Raw genomic sequence first — 18,927 nt, 5'->3', positions numbered from 1 at the left:
AAAATTAGAATCAAATGCTTGATCAGCTTGGGACATCCCTTCTTAAAAATGCAATTTATTCCTGTGATGGCAAAGCTAATTTCTAGCAGCCATAACTCCAGTCTTCAGTGTCACATGATCCCTTAAAAGTCATTCTAATATGTTGATCTGGTGCTTTCGAAACATTTCTTATTATTATTAGTGTTGAAGACAGTTGTGCTGCTTTATATTTTTGTTGAAACTGTGATAAAACATTTTCCGGATACTTATTTGAATGGAAAGTTCCAAAGAACAACATTTGTTTGAAGTAGAAATCTTTTGTAACATTTACAAAAGTCTCTTTTGATCAGTTTCAAGCATTCTTACTTGATAAAAGTATGAAAAAAAATGTATGTATTAATGTCCCTAAACCTTTGAATGGTAGTGTGTGTATGAATTTACACACTGCCATTCACTATTGAGAATATCTGTATTTAAATATAAAATATAATGTCATCTTCTCAGAAAGGTGACACAGCTCTGCATATTGCCATTCGAGGGAGAAGCCGTAAACTCGCTGAGCTGCTCTTGAGGAACCCTAAAGATGGCCGTCTGCTCTACCGGCCTAACAAAGAGGGAGAGACCCCCTACAACATTGACTGCACTCACCAGAAGAGCATCCTCACCCAGATATTTGGAGCCAGTGAGTATTTCTTCAAACAGACCTTGTTTGCACTGTAACATGTCTCAACACTTCTGATGTGTTCCTCCCCAGAGCACCTGTCTCCTTCTGAGTGTGACGGTGACATGCTGGGTTATGACCTGTACAGCAGCGCTCTGGCGGACATCCTGAGTGAGCCCACCATGCAGCCACCCATCTGTGTGGGGCTTTACGCCCAGTGGGGCAGCGGCAAGTCCTTCCTGCTCAAGAAACTGGAGGGTATGAGCCAGAAAAGACTAGACTTATTGGATCCTTCCCATGTGAATAAGATCTGATTGTGTTGCCACTATTTCAGATGAGATGAAGACGTTTGCTGGGCAGCAGGTGGAGCCATTGTTCCAGTTCTCGTGGTTGGTGGTGGTTTTGACTCTGCTGCTGTGTGGGTCTATGGCTTTGGTCCTCGGCTTTGCTGTTGACACAAAGCTTGCCATCGCTGTGGCCCTCAGCCTGCTCACCCTACTCTACATCTTCTTTGGTGAGAAATCAAATATACTGTCATGCCTCTAATTACAGGCCAAGTGTTAAAAAGGTGTATAGTTCCCTTGGAACCAAAGCGCAACTTATAACAGAGAAGCACAATGGGAACTTTAGACTTTATAGTAAGTCACAATAATTAAGTAAATAAAAAAATAAAAATAAAGAACATGTGCAATGTGATAAATACAAAGTGATAAATCAGAATTAAAGTAAGCAATACCTGCAAAGAGTACTGTATGCAAACAATAACTATATTAATAAATAATTCTATTTAAGATTATATTTTAGATATTATAATTTTGTCATATTTATAAATGTGCTTAATATATGCTTTATACCCTTGTCTATCATTATTCATCTTAGTGCTATTGTAATTATGAACACTAGACTTTTTATTGATGATTTGTATTACATTTCGTCCCATTTGCTCCATAATATGTGAGTTCATCCTTGGTGACAAAAGGCACTGAGCTGTACACATACAGTATATTTGTCCACCAGAGTGCAGCATTGTACTTCAGAATCTCATTATGAGTGTAATTGACTGTTCTACGTTTATCTTGTTTTCCTGGATCAGTTCATATCAGAATGTAACCTTGAGACATTTCAGTCTCCTGTGCTTTTTTATGGTTGTGCAGTGTTGGTGTACTTTGGTGGGAGAAAAGCAGGGCAGGGTTGGAGTTGGGCCTGGGTCCTCAGCACCAGACTGGCCCGCCACATCGGCTACTTGGAGCTTCTTCTCAAACTCATGTTCGTCAATCCCCCCGAGCTTCCAGAGCAGACCACCAAAGCCTTGCCTGTCAGGTAGAGCTCTCAGAATACTGCAGCCATGACCAGACACATCCAATTACTTTACACTGGTATTTGTTCTTTTGCAAAGCTGAAAAATCAAGATAAAAATGTAAACGGATGTAAATTTATGTTGTAAATATTCACTTCACGACGTTAGATTACCTGCACATTCAGCTGCAACACGCACATGTGTGATGCTCGTTTCCAGTCAGTCTTTGTTTGTTCTCCATCTGTCCAGGTTTCTGTTCACAGACTATAACCGTCTGTCGAGTGTGGGAGGGGAGACGTCCATGGCTGAAATGATAGCCACGCTGTCCGACACCTGTGAGAGAGAGTTCGGCTTCTTGGCCACCAGACTTTTTAGGGTCTTCAAGAAAGATGAAACTCAAGGTGTGTTTTTAGAATATGCAACATGAACCTTCAAGAACCAGTGTTCTTATAGCATTATTTATGAACATTCATTGTATTTATTAATATTTTGAATGGCCTTTTATTTTTATATTTTCAGCTTAATTGAATTTTTGGTTATGTGTTTTTGTTTTTTTTAATTAATTTTAGTTTTTAATATTTCTATTTTCTTTTTATTTCAAGTTTAGTTTTAGTTTGTTATTTTAGTACTTTGATTTTCAACTCAAGCAACATTTGTAATCTTCTCTGTTTTAGTTATATATTTATTTATACCTGTTTTTCATCATAACCCCCTTAACTGTGATTAAAATAACATTTTAAATAAATGTATTTTTCATAAATAATTATTTATCTTATTTTTTGGTTCGTAAACATAGTTTCCAGTCGGACGTTTATCTTAGTCTCACCCATAGTGAAATCCCATTTGGACAAAAACTGTGCACTACGTACATAGCTCTATATTAAAAATATTGTCAATAATTACTGAATTAATACTAAATGGCATTTATATAACATTTAACAATAGTATTATTTATTAATAATGTCATTACAGGTATATATCAGGTGTTTTATTGTGGCTTCAAATGTGGCTCATCCAGTGACATTTTAGACTGTTTTGTTAATATTTAACTTCAGCCTGTATATTTATTTATTATTTCTTTTGTGACATCTTTTTTCATAGGAAAGAAGTGGAAGAAGACATGTTGCGTCCCCTCCTTTGTGCTCTTTGTGTTGACGTCGGGCTGTCTAATCACTGGCTTGACCCTGCTGGCCATCTTCAAGGTGGACGCAGAGAACCTGACGGTGAACGCAGTTCTGATCTCCATGGCCAGTGTGGTGGCTCTGGCCGTGGTGCTGAACTGTCGGACCTGGTGGCAGGTGGCAGACTCTGTGCTGCACTCTCAGAGGAGGAGGCTCCTTAACGCTGCCAACAGCATGCACAAGCTCAAGAGTGAGGGATTCATGAAGGTGAGCCATTGATGCTAATATAATATGTAATGTGCTTATTTATAGCCATCAATATTACATTTATGTTTTGTTTCAAGCTTGAGGAAATCCTTCTGTTTTTTCAATTTATTTTGCTATTTCAATGAAATTTAGGACTTCTAAAGCTTATGTGTTTTTACTGCATGTTGCTTCGTAATAGCTGAACTATTTCCTTTTATGTCTCAGGTTATGAAGTGTGAAGTGGAGCTCATGGCTAAAATGGCTAAAACCATCGATGGCTTCACTCAGAATCAGACCCGACTGGCTGTCATCATCGATGGCCTGGATTCCTGTGAACAGGACAAAGTGCTACAGATGCTTGATACGGTGCGTGTGTGTGTGTTTAAGCTACAATGCACAGCCCTGCATTAAACCTCATTGAACATCTCCCATATAACCAAATAATAGTGTACAAATCTTATTTACTGCCAGGATTGCATTTGCTGGTGTATTTAACTAATGTCAAGAGGTTTTGATGGCACAAGTCATCCATCTCCGCTGTAAATATAAAAGACTCATTCTGTCTGAGCACACTCGCTTCGTGCTCTTGACTAAATGGCCAAACAAGGTGCCTCATGTCCACTCTGTGGGCAGAACAAGCCCGTTCACCTCTCAAACATCGCATGGATGTGCAGCAGTGCTCAGAGTTCAGGCTTGTTTAGCTCCAGAAGTTCAGATTCCTCTCTCCCAGCTGGACTAATGGAATTTCCTTCAGCTAAATGTCATTATTTGGGTATAATCCTCTTGTGTTGGCAGCCTGTTCATTGCTAATGAAATCTGCCATTTACCAGAGAGCCTGCAAAAACCCTCAAAGATTCCTTTGTGGCACAATTAGCCATGTCTCTTTTAAATTCTGATCTTTTTGTGTCTGATTTTGATAGGAATTACCAAATTGGATTTTTCCTTCTAGCTTAATATCGTTCCAATTGCAAAGGCTGATGTTCCATAAGAAAAATGGCGCATTTGAATGCAGATGCCATATTTTGTGCCACAATTTAGTTGGCGTGGAGAACCGCAGCATCAGCAGATATTTCACAATGATTGCTAAGTTATGCGTGCCATTCTAAACCTTTAAACGGTCTACAAATCAGTATCCTGTGACGCTTATACATGTTGCAGTGTTCTTCATTAGGCTGGAAAGTCCCATCACGTTCAGATGAGTACATGTTTGGTTGTGTGCAAATGTATACAGTGGCTTGTGTGTAAACGAACACATATTCAACAACATATAATTTGAGCTATAGCCCTGTGGAACATAGCTAGTCCAATAGAATTATGACTAAATAACTTAATTCATTCTGAAGTGATCTGAGAAGGAAAAATAGGCTGCTACTTTAGTATATCACCGATCCAATCTGTGTGTTTGATCACTGTTCTGGTTTTAGGCTGTATCAGAGAAATTGATTTGGCATATCATAAAAAGCTTAACCTTTCTAAACAGACCTACCACCTTACTATATTCCTATGATATCCAATGCAGTAACTGATATTTACAGATGTGCTTGTACTTAGACCAGATTGTGCACTTTTAATAAAGAGGAAACGTTCTTGTCTCTTGTAGGTTCGGGTGCTCTTCTCTAAAGGTCCCTTCATCTCAATCTTTGCCAGTGACCCTCATATCATCATTAAGGCCATAAACCAGAACCTCAACAGTGTGCTACGTGACTCCAACATTAACGGCCACGACTACATGCGAAACATCATCCACTTGCCCGTGTTCCTCAACAGCCGTGGCCTCAGCACTACCAAGAGACTTTGCATTTCCACCCCAGCCAATGTGGATCAACTGAATTCTGATGGTTGGTATAGAGACGCTTTCAAATGCAGCGTTCCGATATGCATAATTTAACAAAATACATAAAAAAGTGCATACACATACTGCTGTAGTGAAGAGAAAGCTGGTATGAAAATTGGTACTCGGCATAAAGTTTAAGGGATAGTTCAGCCAAAGATTACAATTCTGTCATCATTCACTCTCCTAATGTCATTCCAAACCAGTATGACTTACTTTTTCTGTCATACATAGATATTTCGTTTCAACTGTTTTTGTCCAACTGTGAAAGTCCCTATTGACTTTCATTATATGGGAAAAAACACTAAAATGTTTTTCAGAATATTTTCTTTTTTTGTTACATTTTATTTTATTTTATTTTAAAAAGGCCCTCAGAAACCCCCAAAACTAATCATTCAATAATCATTTAATTAACATCATGTTGTTCCAAACCTGTATGACTTTCTTTCTTTCTTTTGTGGAACAAAAATGAAGATATTCTATAACATCTGTACTTCTTAATGTTCTTTAATGCCTTTTGATGTGTAACAAGATGTTTGTGGTCTGTTAATTTAATTTCATTGATTTATGTGGCAGATATTTGTTGCAATTTGTCATCTGTATCATCTGTGGTGTAGTGCATTTAATATAGACTAACGGCACAGCTTTTCCGCTCCGATACCTCCTCTGAATGTCTGATTCTCTCCATCTGTAGCGTGGCAAGAGGACATGGACAGGAAGGTGTCTCAGAACAGTCTCGGCGAGCAGGGCAGTAAAACGGCACTGAACCGCCGGGTAAGACTTAGCCTCCAACACTCCACCACCACTTCCCATCAACATGATTTGAGATGGCCAGCTCAACAAAGGCCATATGGCTGCTATTACCTCATTAGTAACTCATTAATAACTCATTTATAAATGCTTTAAAACCATTAAAAACAAGCCTGTATGATTCATCTATTCATAGTTAGAAAGGACAGTTAGGACCGTGTGTGTGTGTGTGTTTTGGGGTGGGGGGTGGGTGTATTGTTAGAGACCCTGGATGTTGCCGAGGAGTGTCTGTAATTGATTTAATGTCTGTTTACTCTTCCCGCTGAGATGCCATTGCCTAATGACAGGGTGCAGCAGCAGTGGGTCGCGGTGACAAAGCACTGGCTCGGCGGCATGGAGGCAGGAGGCTAAGTGGCTCCTCTGCTCGCCCTGCAAGGGCTGTTTGTTTGCTTGGCTGATTTATCTGCCTCCTTTATTTGGCCCCTCTTAATTTCAGGGGCACGCTCATCTTGTTTGCCTCTGCTGTTTCTTGGCTGAGTATCCAGCCCACCTTACCCCTGATCTGCACATTTTGTTGTGGAAAGTTGTTTAGTGGGTTTCATGAACTGCTCGTGGAAGTCTCCAGTCATTATAGAAGAAAAATAGTAGGGCGGCCACATGAATGTGTCATGTCCTTTTCCTGGTTAATTTATATTATATTCCATTAAGCTGTGAGGTCAAACTGAGGTTTTGCATAGGTCTTGCTTGATGCAAAAAGAGGATCTCCAATAAAGCGGAGCTGAAGTTTGGTTCATCTGTACTAATGACTAATTTCATCATGTGTATTTTTCCTTAACACTCCCCTCCATCATTCTGGATCAAAAAGGGGCCACCTTATTGATGGCCATGTGTTCCAAGTATCAGTCAAGTCACAAGTTCCACATTAAAATCTTCAAAGTGGGCTTAAAGCTCTGACTCCCCAGAGCTCGTGATCGGCTCTGCATTGTGCTTGTATTGGACTGCCTGATGCTTTAAAAGACTAGCAGACATATCAGTCAGCCGGACCTCTGGATGTGAGGACGGAGAACCAAGTCAAACAGTCATGCAGAACGAATTGCCCAGACACAACATTGAATCAGCAGCTCCCAATACAAGCCATTGCAGCTGCCATTTCACTGGATCAGGATGTATTTGTTCACATCCTTTTCTCTGCAAAATGCATTTGTTATCTAACTTGTAAGGTATACGTAAGTGTGGAAATACTTTCTGGGGCCACTGTTTGCTGTTTGTGATTTATACTGCAGACTGATAGGAATGAACGATCTTAATCGAGACTCTCTGTATATGTGTATGTCTGTTTAGCGAAAGAAAGAGACAGAACTGTGAAGACAGTGATTAGATCTTGTGGAGAATGTGATATTGTGGTAAAACAAGATATTAATATACTTGTAGTTCTCAGGCCTACAGCTATCACACAGGCTCTATTGGACTCCTGACATTGAGTTCTCTGCATATTGGTTTGTAGGACACGTACTTCAGGAGACAGATGCAGCGCTCCATCACGCGCCAGATGTCCTTCGACCTGACCAAGCTGCTGGTCACTGAAGACTGGTTCAGTGACATCAGCCCTCAGACGATGAGGAGACTGCTCAACATAGTGTCAGTCACAGGTCAGTGTGACCCAACTATACATCCATACATTCATTGTGATGTGTTAAAGACTTGAGCTGTGATTTTACAAATGTTTTTTTATATATATACAGTACAGACCAAAAGTTTGGACACACCTTCTCATTCAAAGAGTTTTCTTTATTTTCATGACTATGAAAATTGTAGATTCACACTGAAGGCATCAAAACTATGAATTAACACATGTGGAATTATATATGGAATTATATACATAACAAAAAAGTGTGAAACAACTGAAAATATGTCATATTCTAGGTTCTTCAAAGTAGCCACCTTTTGCTTTGATTACTGCTTTGCACACTCTTGGCATTCTCTTGATGAGCTTCAAGAGGTAGTCGCCTGAAATGGTCTTCCAACAGTCTTGAAGGAGTTCCCCGAGAGATGCTTAGCACTTGTTGGCCCTTTTGCCTTCAGTCTGCGGTCCAGCTCACCCCTAAACCATCTCGATTGGGTTCAGGTCCGGTGACTTTGGAGGCCAGGTCATCTGGCGCAGCACCCCATCACTCTCCTTCTTGCTCAAATAGCCCTTGATGCCTTCAGTGTGACTCTACAATTTTCATAGTCATGAAAATAAAGAAAACTCTGAATGAGAAGGTGTGTCCAAACTTTTGGTCTGTACTGTATATAGATTAGTAATGAAGTGTCTTTTGATAGGTCGCCTACTTAGAGCCAATCAGATCATTTTTAATTGGGACCGACTAGCGTCCTGGATCAACCTGACGGAGGAGTGGCCGTATCGCACATCCTGGATCATTCTCTTCCTGGAGGAAACTGATGGAGTCTCAGAGCAGGTCACACTGAAGACCATCTATGAGAGGTCAGCTTACACATCCTCTGTACCTCACATCAAATGTTAAATATCATAACTTACAAATATCAGAATTGGGAATTTGAATGAATATGTATTTATTTAGTTTTACATTATTTATTTTTTATTTATTTACTTATTTAGTTCCCTAATTATGTTATTAAGTTAGTCCTCTATTTATAATTTTGTTTTGGTTATTTATTTTTATTTTATTGTTATTATTTATTATTATTTTATTATTATAATTTATTTTACTTGGTTTGATTGTTTGATTTTAGTTAGCTATTTGTCTATTCATTCATTTAATTCTTTGTTTAGTCTTTTATCTATTATTCTTATTTATTTAATTAATTATATTATTTAGTTATTTCTTTTAAGTATTTTTTTTTTTACTTTAAGTTCTTTTAGTTATTCATCTATGCTTTTTGTTCATTTTATTGAACTTATTTAGTTCTTAATTTGTATTATTCATTTAATTTTGTAATTTTAATATAATTTCATTATTATTTATTAATATTAGTTATATTTTTTGTTCCCCATTTGTCTATTATTTTATATATATATATTATATATTATATATATTATATATATATAATATATATAATATATTATATATTATATATATATATTTTTTTTAAATTAAATTAATTCCATGATTTATTTATTTATTTGTTTAGTTATTTAATTCCAAAATTATTATTATTGTTTTTATTATTTTAGTCCTTGGGACTTTTTCTGTTGATGCATATCGCACAAAAATTTATTTTCCTTATTAACAATAAATAGGTTTGTTCTAGTTGGTTGTGTTTTCAGTGTAATAATGCCTGCGACCTGCAGGTGGCAGTAGAAAATCTCTATTCCCTCTGTTTTATTTTTGGTCCACAGCACAATTCCTATAAATCAGGATGTCTCATTGGCTATGATGTACCATGAAGTATTTCAAGCTTTGATCTTTCCTTTTATCTGCTTACAGCAGGATTTTCATACAGTATATGATCAGCAAAACAAAAAGAATGCTGCTCACTCGCTGCCTGACTAACAGACTGTCACTCTTTAATAATTGTCTTATTTACTTGTTGTCGTCAAACATGCAACACACCATCACAGTTACATCTGCTGCATCCTCTCTAGAGGGCTTGACGAGTGTGTGTGTGTGTGGCTGCTGTAAGGCCGTTAGGTTTGCTGATGCTCAGTGTTTGGCCTTTAAAGGTTGCTCTGTCACACTGCACTAACATGCTGTGACTCCTGGGGCTGTAGAAGTGTCAGAGCATCTCAGTGTCAGCATCTGCTCTCTCTCCCCATTCGCTCTTTCTTTCCCAACCCCCATGATGCCCTTTAGCACTATGTCTCACCCGTTTTTCTCCTCTTTCATAGCCCGAAATACCCTTCATTTCCTCATGTCCACACCAGCACTGCATTTCGGCGCAGGTGGGGGCAGTCAGTCGTTCACTGTGGATGTTAAAATAGAGGCCTGTCGTGTTGTTCTGTTATCTGTCACAGATGTTGCTCCGATAAGAATCTGTCAAATCTACTGGTGCTTTTTTCTTCCTTCTGTTGCACTCTCGAGGTCACATGGCCACTCATTTGCTCGCTTTTTATAGAAATGAGGGTGAGTCACAGCGGCCAGCATAGGCACAGACCTGCTTGTGTCCACTTGCTTTCCATTTTATCAGCCGTTTCTAATTTAAGCTAACATCGATTATAGCCACAAAGCTATATGTTGGTTCATTGCGAATAGGTTTTAGACCTGTAGATCTCATGACTAGAGCGATCTGGATGGGTGTTTGGTCAGTATGTGGCAGAGGAGTGAGTAAGTTTCATAGGTCAGCTGTCATTCTCAGTCGCAATCACAAGGCCTCAACTTGTGTTCTCGCTTTTGTGATAGTGTGTGAAGACCAATGAACTAATATAATTTTGCTCTGGAAATGGACATACTGTGTGTGTGTGTGTGAGAGTGTGTGTGGGTGTGTTGCCTGGTTTAGCTAGGTTTTCTACATCCTTCTGCCTTTCTCTCAACATACACACACATTCCTAGAAGAGAGAAGTGGCGAAATCCCCTCTTTGTAACGTTGCTCCATAGTAGGTCATGATGAGGCTGAGCTCACACAGTGCATTTGTATGTTTTTTTGTGTGTTTCTGTTTGTTTGTGACACATTTAATTCATACCGTTTGCACAACATAACCCTTAAAACCCACACCATAATGCAAGACACACCAACAACTCTTTGGTCTGGATAGTTGACTAGTAAGCTACTTGATTATTGCGTTTGACTAGTTATCTATATTTTTCCTTACTTCTTTGAGAATGTTTAGTGTACTAATGAGTTTGTTAGCACAGGAAACCCCTCTCAGAGAAGAACATCTGTAAATTCATTTAATTTCCTTTAAAGCGCCGCTAAAAATGTTAAAGGGGCCATGAACTGCATTTTCTTTTTAATTTGATAAAGTTCTCTGAGGTCTACTTATAATGTTAGTAAGATTTTTATATAAAAAACAAACATAATTATTAGTAATAGGCTATTTTAGATTTGATTTCTGACGTATTTTAAGAAATGCATTTGCGATGCAATGCAACAACAGTCACGTCCGGTGTAGATGCAGTTTTAAGATCACAAGTAACCTTTGATCATCTTCTGAAGAGGTGGTCTTTTGTCACACCATTACATCATACTGAGACAAATCCAGAATGAAATGTCTCATTTAGGCAGCTTGGTGTCAATAAAATCTGTTTTTGGACTAACAAGCTAGTTTTGAGTTCTGAAACTTACAGGATGGTTTTCTACTACAATGACCTCTTAGATTTCAAGAGATCAAGGGAAATGTTATTTCTCAATTCATGACCCCTTTTAAAGTATACATTTGTATACAGTTTTTTGTAGCTTTCTCACGTCTCGCCTTTTATGCAGCATCTCTCATGACTCTCACGTGATAACACTTTTTTAAAATAAGTTTCTGAAGTTCATCCTGAGAATGATCCATATGAATATGAATATGAGAATATGTCCTGTGTGAATGCCCCCGAACAAACTGCCTGGTGGACATGACCCTAAACTTGAGCAAAAAAATATGCAGGGCTTCTTTAAGACTAACAGGTCAAATTAATAATTTATTAGTAGTTTTGTGCTCTTTATATGTATTGCACCTTAAATGGATTAAAATAAGTCTATATGCATTTGCATTTGAAAGCATGACTCTGCTTCTTTACATCTTCCAGTGAAACAAAATGTCATATCGGGGGGAATTTTTGTGATAGGAACTCATAGTCATAGTAATTAATCTCTAGTGATTTTAGTAATCTTAGTCTTAGTAATGTCTTTTATTTGAGACCATGGTTGTCCTAATATTCACTTTTCACTAGTCAGTGCCAATATCATTAAAATTTCATGACTCTTGATAATACCTATTTCAAAAATGTGAATGTGCTTTTGAACTGTAGTAACACCTGGGTAGTGTGGAAACAACTCTCCAGTCGCTCAGTGATCCGGCCTTTTAATCTGCACCAGAATGTGAATAATCTGTTAATAACATCAGCTTGTTTTATGATTAACATTTAGTAATCCAACCGAGCAGGCAAAGCACAAAGATTTCTGTGTCCTTAAGGTACACTGGCTTATAACCAGCAGGTCTATAAACCACATAGGCCACCTGTGTTTGTACTGCTCTATTTTGAGTAAAAATTACTCTTACTCTTAGTCCACTCACCAAAAAGCCCAACATACATAGACAAATTCAAAGGAAAATGTTCAACTAATTACCTTTCTGTTTGAAATTGACTCATGTCAATCTCAGTTTTACTGTAAAGTTTTTTTTTTGTCCATTCAGTCTGGACTTAAAGGTCTCCCTTCCGTAGGACCGTGACTCACAGTTGTTTTTGGTCTCTACGGCCATTATTTCGGGCCGAGAATGTCTTCGTTATAGTGAGACACATATAGGTAATTTTACATAAAAAGCAAACAGGCGGAAGTCCAAATGGAAAGTGAGTGAGTGAGAGAGATGTTGTGGTGGCTGATGGCCATGATCTGTTGTGGACTTTTTGAGCAGAGTCAGATCCAACGGGAGTTTATTTATGGCACTTTGCTCCGGTTTTGTGCTTGTTATGAGGTGTGGCCCGCCGAGCCGGTTCTGCTCTGACATCTGGTGTCCGGCTTGTGCCAGGATGGTATGACAGAACCTTAGTGGGCCGGGTACCATGCCCAGCCCACCCTCCCCTTATCAGCCGGCTCTGGCCCTGTAACATATGTCCCCTCCTCCCTTACTCAGATAGCGGCCCTTGTTAATTAACCCAACAGGAGTGTTGGCGTGGTGCACTCCAAAATGGGATTCAATGTGAACGTGCATGAAGGAAGACACGCCCCTTCACCTTTTCTTTCACACCTCACACACCTCTCGGCGTCTTCTTGGCATGCCAACTCATTGTGACATTCACCGGTGAAAGAAAAAAGACCATGGAAGCCCTTCCGCTTTCCGAAAAAAGGCTCATCCCTCTCACAATGCTTCCTGTCACAATGCTCGGCTTATTCATTGAGGGAACAATTGGCTCTCAGTGCTGGGCTTCAAATCCAGGATTTAAAGTGAATTTTAGTGAAACTTTCTAATGACACTCAAAAATGAATGCATGGGAGGCTATTGGAGCTAATTAGACAGACTCTTCTCCCAATTACTGAAACATTAAGATGACATACTGTTCATTCAGGATTACTTTAATTGGTACAATTATTGTAATTTCAGTCGCAATTACGTGGGGAGATAAAAGTGCCTTCTGAAGCACATTTATGTGATTTCCTTTGTGCGAATATCCTAATAAGCCTTTAAGTAATTCTTCTCAAAAGCACACGGCTTCCTTTATTCTGCTCTTTTGATCCCCTTTGGCTTTGAGTTTGGACTTCTCACTTTTCTGTGAATTTGTAATTTTGTCACGTACCAGTCTTGTCTCTAGCATCTCGATGTGTTTTCTCCTCCACCTTTGGAGGGAAGCTATTGTCTGTGAACCTGATCCTTCAAGAGCTCTTTGGTGGAAGAGGTAAACTTAGTAATTTAAAAAGGGCAGACATTATTTGCCCAAAGGCCCTATAAATGATAAGGCTGTTGAAAGCCCCATCTATTCCCTAAAGGAGAGAAGCCCAATCTAAGATAGGGAGTGCATTTATTGGGTGCACAAAGTGACCTCCAGATGGATGAGATGAGTTTGAAACTGGGGAAGAGGTTGTGGGTTGAACAGTGGGATTTTAAGTCGCTTTTTGGATCGTTCCTGTGATGATGTGTGGGTCTGTGGAGTTTGGTCAATTTTCATGGCCATTGTTCTGAATAAAAGAAAGGCTATCAAGCTGGCTCACTTCAAGGCTAATTATTTATCCATTTATCCATTACTCAGTAACCTGTCACTGTTGTGGCTAAGACTGAAATTTATGTGTGATGTAACTATAAGGTAGAGGCAGGATAAAGGGTTTTGCTTGGCCTACTTGAAGACTAAAGACCACAAGATCTTGATCAGTTAATCACTGATATTTACGCTAAGCAAGATTAGTATGCTCTAAATGGTTCCTTGCTGCTTTTTATGATATGAACTTTGATATGAGCAACTGAAACTCAGGTTAGCTGTTTTTTTAGTCTTTTTTTACCTTTATTTTTACAGGCAAGTCATTAAGAACAGGTTCTTATTTGCAATGGCGGCCTGACAAGTGGAATAACCACTTAGGGAAAGGGAAATAGGGCTAAAATAAATACATACAGGTTAGCAATTACATAAATACAATTTAAACATCAAACATAATCATCAATCTATTTGCTGTTAAATAAAAATAAATAAATATGTAGAGAAGCAACTGCATATGTCCGTGAACAAGTATGATATACTACTGTAGTTTTGAAGGATGAAATTGAAATGAGTTTATCCAGTTTGAGAATACCCACACACACACACACACTGTGAACACACACCTGGAGCAGTGGGCAGCCATTTATGCTGCGGCGCCCGGGGAGCAGTTGGGGGTTCAATGCCTTGCTCAAGGGCACCTAAGTCATGGTATTGAAGGTGGAGAGAGCACTGTACATGCACTCCCCCCACCCACAATTCCTGCCGGCCCGAGACTCGAACTCACAACCCTTCGATTGCGAGTCCAACTCTTTAACCATTAGGCCACGACTTCCCCAAAGCGGACTTTATCCAAAGTGACTTACAATTGCTATATATGTCAGAGGTCACACGCATCTGGAGCAGCTAGGGGAAGGTCTTGCCCAGAGACACATTGGTGTCTCACAGTGGATTCAAACTTGGGTCTCTCACACCAAAGGCATGTCTCTTATCCACTGCACCAACACCACCCCTGGACCCTCCACCACCCCTCTTATCCACTGCGCCAACACCTAATGGACCCTCCAGTTACTGCAGTCAATTCCATGAACTGTGCAGAAGACAAACACAGAAGAGTCAAAAAGTATATGTTTGGAAAGATGTTTTTACCCTTTGATCAGATTATGATTAATTGTAGGGATGTGTTCTAGATGTTAGACATCCCTTGGTATGTATAAAAATAGAAAGCCTTCCCTTTGGTCTGGCTACTGTGTCTATCTAATCAATCTATTTTGGGCAAAGTTCCTTTCTAAGCTTTACCTGCCAGTAACCAACATCATTAGACTTAGATCTATAAATATCTATTGTTTTCCAGAATAATTGTGTTCCACTGATTCCCAGGGGTAGTGCTCAGCTTTCATCAATGGGGGGGGGGGGGGGGGGGGTGGGGGGGTGGGGGGGGGAATCCCATGGAAGTTCATTAGAGTTTTTATGCTTCTGGGCAAGATGCTTTTGCTTACAGATGGGTTTACTCATTTCTCAAAGTTTGGCTGTCAGTTGGGAGGTTTATCTGGGTTCTTAGACTTCTAAGTTCATCTCAGGCTTATGTATGTGTCAATTACAACTCACTGCTAGAGATAAAAATTGACAAAGATGTTGAACTAATTGGAATGTGGATACAACTTCTTGGAGTGAAAATCCAAGATCAATTCACCACTCCTAAGATGCAATAATATAGAAGCAAACTCCACATCTCAGGCCACCAGTCCTGCCTCTTTTAGCACTTCACTAACCCTAACCCACCTTTCATACAAAACACTATGACTAGTGATGACGACTGTTGTTCTTTTCATGGTGGGCATGTTGATTCTCATTATGGAGCTCAGAAAAGAAATGTGTGTTGGCATTACACGTCTTTGGGCCCCTTATGGAGGGCAGGGTTGCATCGCCGTGTTTGAGCCTCATTGAGCGTCATCAAACTGTCCACACAAGGGTGGCTGTAAGCAAAGTCAAGTGCCACATTCAGCACCCGGTCAAAGGGGAAAATAGTGGGAGAATTATACTCTTTCCCATCAGCTGCTGTGTGTGGGAGTCTTTGAAAAAGAAGAAGAGGGGGAAGAAAAAAAGAGCTAAGGCAGCTTTGGGATCGATTAGCATTTGGATAAACCCAATGAGAAACCTCTCAAGTTGCCAACATTTAAGGCAGCCACTCCACTAGCCGAACGACGCAACACAGCCCGATCAATAGCAGTATTGTTTGAGATGCCTTTGGTATTCTTGATGTGCTTTTATCTTTGTGTGCACTCTTTAAAACGCGAAGTATCTTAAATGGCAGAGCTTAATTTCCCTTACTCCCAGTGCTTCCATGACAGATGAATGATAGCACTTTTTTCCTTTGCAATTTTCTCCCGTAGCAAGAGCATGAATGTCAAAAGTAATTGCTAAACAAATCACTTGATGTCAATCCAACTTCTTCTCCCACCAGCTTCAAAAGCTCAATTTTTTCTGGTGGAAGAATTACATCAGCCTCAGTTGATTATAAATAGTATTCTTAGAATGCTGTAACAGAAGATGTGTACAGCTGGGGAAAGATTAGCCTTCTCTTGGCCATGGCCTGATGTTTGTGTCTCTTTATGAATAGTTGAATACAGATACTAGAAATAGTGGGTTTAGGGTGGAATTAGCTTGCTTCACTGCCTTGTGTCTCATAAAATTTTCTGTAACTGCTCATATCACATCCATATCCATATCGTTGCTGTTCTTTTTTTGTTCACTTTTGCCAATTTAGAATTTTTACCGTAGACTGAATGTGCTGTCTGCTGTTTAAATTGTGCATCAAAATGACCAATAAAAAGGTCGTTAATCAAGTTGACCATTTAACAGCTATCTTCACTGGCCTTGAATCACACACCTCTCAGTCTTATGTTTTTAAGAGCATCTTCAAAAATCTGTTAGTAGAGTAAGTGTATTTTGTATATTGATGATTTTTTTTGATTATGTTTTTTTGTCTTTATTCATTCTTTCAATTCATTTATTAAATAATAAAAAGTTGGTTGATATTATTTTTGGAATATTTTGAAATGAAATTACTTGAATTGATCTCATCCACCTCTGTATCTTCACATCATTTTAAAGAGGTCATGAACTGCCTTTTTATTATTCTGTACTGTTCTCTGAGGTTCACTTATAACATTATTTTTACATCAGAAAATATTAATCACATTTTAGAAGTAATAGGCTACTTTCTGTCCTGTTTTGACCCCCCTCATCAGAACGCTCTTTAAATAGGTGTGGCAGATTGTAGACATGGAAACGCCCACTCGTATGATTGGCCAACAGTTGTGAGATGGTCCTCACTGCAGAACACAAGATCCAGGGGGCGTGGTTGTATCCAGATCCAGATCCAACTCCTCCCACCCTACATATACCTAAACCTACCCGTCTGCACCCCCTGATCCCTAAACCCACCCATCTCCACCCCTAAACCTACCAATCACCCGCCAAACCTACCCATCTCCACCCCTAGATCCAACCACTCTCCCTGGATCTTGTGTTCTGCAGTGAGGGGCTTCTGACAGTAGTGTATGTTTGACAGTGTAGACCTGTGTTTGCCTCTTTAGTTATTTACACAACATGTACGAATCAGTGGGCGGGGCTAAACAGGCAGTGATGTAGAAGCAGGCACTGATGATCGTCTTCACACTATTACATCATAAAGTGGCTCATTCCACAACCTGTTGTTTTGTCAGCTTGGCTTCAATAGAAGCTGTTTGTAGACTAACGGGAAAGTTTTGAGTTCTGCAACTTACAGGATGTTTTTATAGTACAATGACCACTTACATGTCAAAAGATCAAGGGGATTTTGATTTCTCAGTTCGTGAGCCCTTTAATAAAACAGCAAAATGATCAGAAAAAAACCCAGCCTGACTAATACAAAAGGCTGAAATAAAGACGTAGGGACCCAGCACATTGATTTGTGTTGTGTAAAAAAATGGTCCAGTTTGGCTAAGAGTGAAAATTCCCCTGTAGGCCTGCAGATGTGTCTCCTCCTCCTCGTCTGGTTAGTCTTGTTTTAGCCAGTCATTGGAATGACAGCGTCAGTTTTTATGGACACCTCGGATGTTTTAGTCTGGGTGTTGTGTTTAGACGAAGCCTGTGTCGGGCTGTTTGTGCTGTCACACTTCACGCCAGATTGAATACAGCAGTTTTCTCATGAACTGCTCCCTGCACACTATTGAATGTATGTTTTGATTTTTTTATTCTAAATACAAGTCGTTGACAAACATCTCTATTTAGAATTACATGATTATAAACCTTTCATTATGGATGTCCAATATAAAGTTACTACTAAAATTGTGGTGCGATTTGTGCTGTTGTTACAGCTTTGAAAACAGCCATATATCGGGTTTCATATATAAATATATATATATATATATATATATATATATATATATATATATATATATATATATGTATATGTGTGTGTGTGTGTGTGTGTGTTACACTGATTTCATGTTCTGCTATTGTTTTAGGAAAGGTTTCAAAAATTATTTAGAAGTATTATATGTAATGGTCTTTAAAATAACTCTATTACAATTAAATACACAAATCTTATATTAAAAATATCATGGTATTATTATTGTATGTAGTAGTAGTATTTTTATTATTTAATGTTATTTATAATAATTAAACTTTATTCATGTTAAAAAATTATTAATGAAACACAAATGATTGCACTTGTTATTATTTAAACTGAATTTATATTTCATTTGTTAATATTTAATTTGTATAATTGTATTATATTATTATTATTATTATTATTATTATTATTAATAAATGTTTAATAATAATAATAATAATAAATTTAATTATTATGAATTATTAAGTTAATTATTTAAGTTAATTTGTCTTAAGTTAATTTTTATTTAAGTTAATTATTTAAGTTAATTTTATCTTTTTCTTCTTCTGAAGTCTGTAAAATTCAAACATCTTTTCCAAATAAATTTCTAAACAAACTGTGGTTTATCACTTATCGTGTCAGTCAGGCAGTCTCATCCCATCTTAGCAATATGGAACAAACACTGTTAATTCATAGATCATTAATCGAATATGTCTGCGCATACTTGGCTACAAAGGATTGTATAATATTTTTAGATCCTTCTTAAATGTTCTTCCTTCTCTATAGCAGTTTCCTTTAAAGCAGAGGCTGTGGAAAGTGTGTGTGTGTCTTGTGACAGAGGAAGTTGGTTCTCTAGAGAGGCTCTTGTCACTGGCTC

At 38.5% G+C, this 18,927-nt stretch overlaps 1 protein-coding gene across 5 annotated transcripts in view; it reads left to right on the top strand.

Moving 5' to 3' along the window:
• LOC132111673 (kinase D-interacting substrate of 220 kDa B-like) overlaps positions 1-18,927 on the top strand; it is a 47,602-nt gene that overhangs the window by 12,784 nt on the left and 15,891 nt on the right. For all 5 annotated transcript variants that reach the window (XM_059519208.1, XM_059519207.1, XM_059519204.1 and 2 more), the window contains 11 exons: positions 484-661; positions 734-898; positions 975-1,154; positions 1,795-1,960; positions 2,187-2,338; positions 3,039-3,325; positions 3,530-3,670; positions 4,905-5,142; positions 5,830-5,909; positions 7,390-7,534; positions 8,208-8,370. In XM_059519208.1, the coding sequence (XP_059375191.1) occupies positions 484-661; positions 734-898; positions 975-1,154; positions 1,795-1,960; positions 2,187-2,338; positions 3,039-3,325; positions 3,530-3,670; positions 4,905-5,142; positions 5,830-5,909; positions 7,390-7,534; positions 8,208-8,370 (1,895 nt within the window). The remainder of the gene's footprint in view (positions 1-483; positions 662-733; positions 899-974; positions 1,155-1,794; positions 1,961-2,186; positions 2,339-3,038; positions 3,326-3,529; positions 3,671-4,904; positions 5,143-5,829; positions 5,910-7,389; positions 7,535-8,207; positions 8,371-18,927) is intronic.

This window comes from Carassius carassius, chromosome 31, assembly GCF_963082965.1.
Source record: "Carassius carassius chromosome 31, fCarCar2.1, whole genome shotgun sequence".
NCBI lineage: Eukaryota > Metazoa > Chordata > Actinopteri > Cypriniformes > Cyprinidae > Carassius > Carassius carassius.
This window is presented reverse-complemented; position numbering and strand designations above follow the sequence as displayed.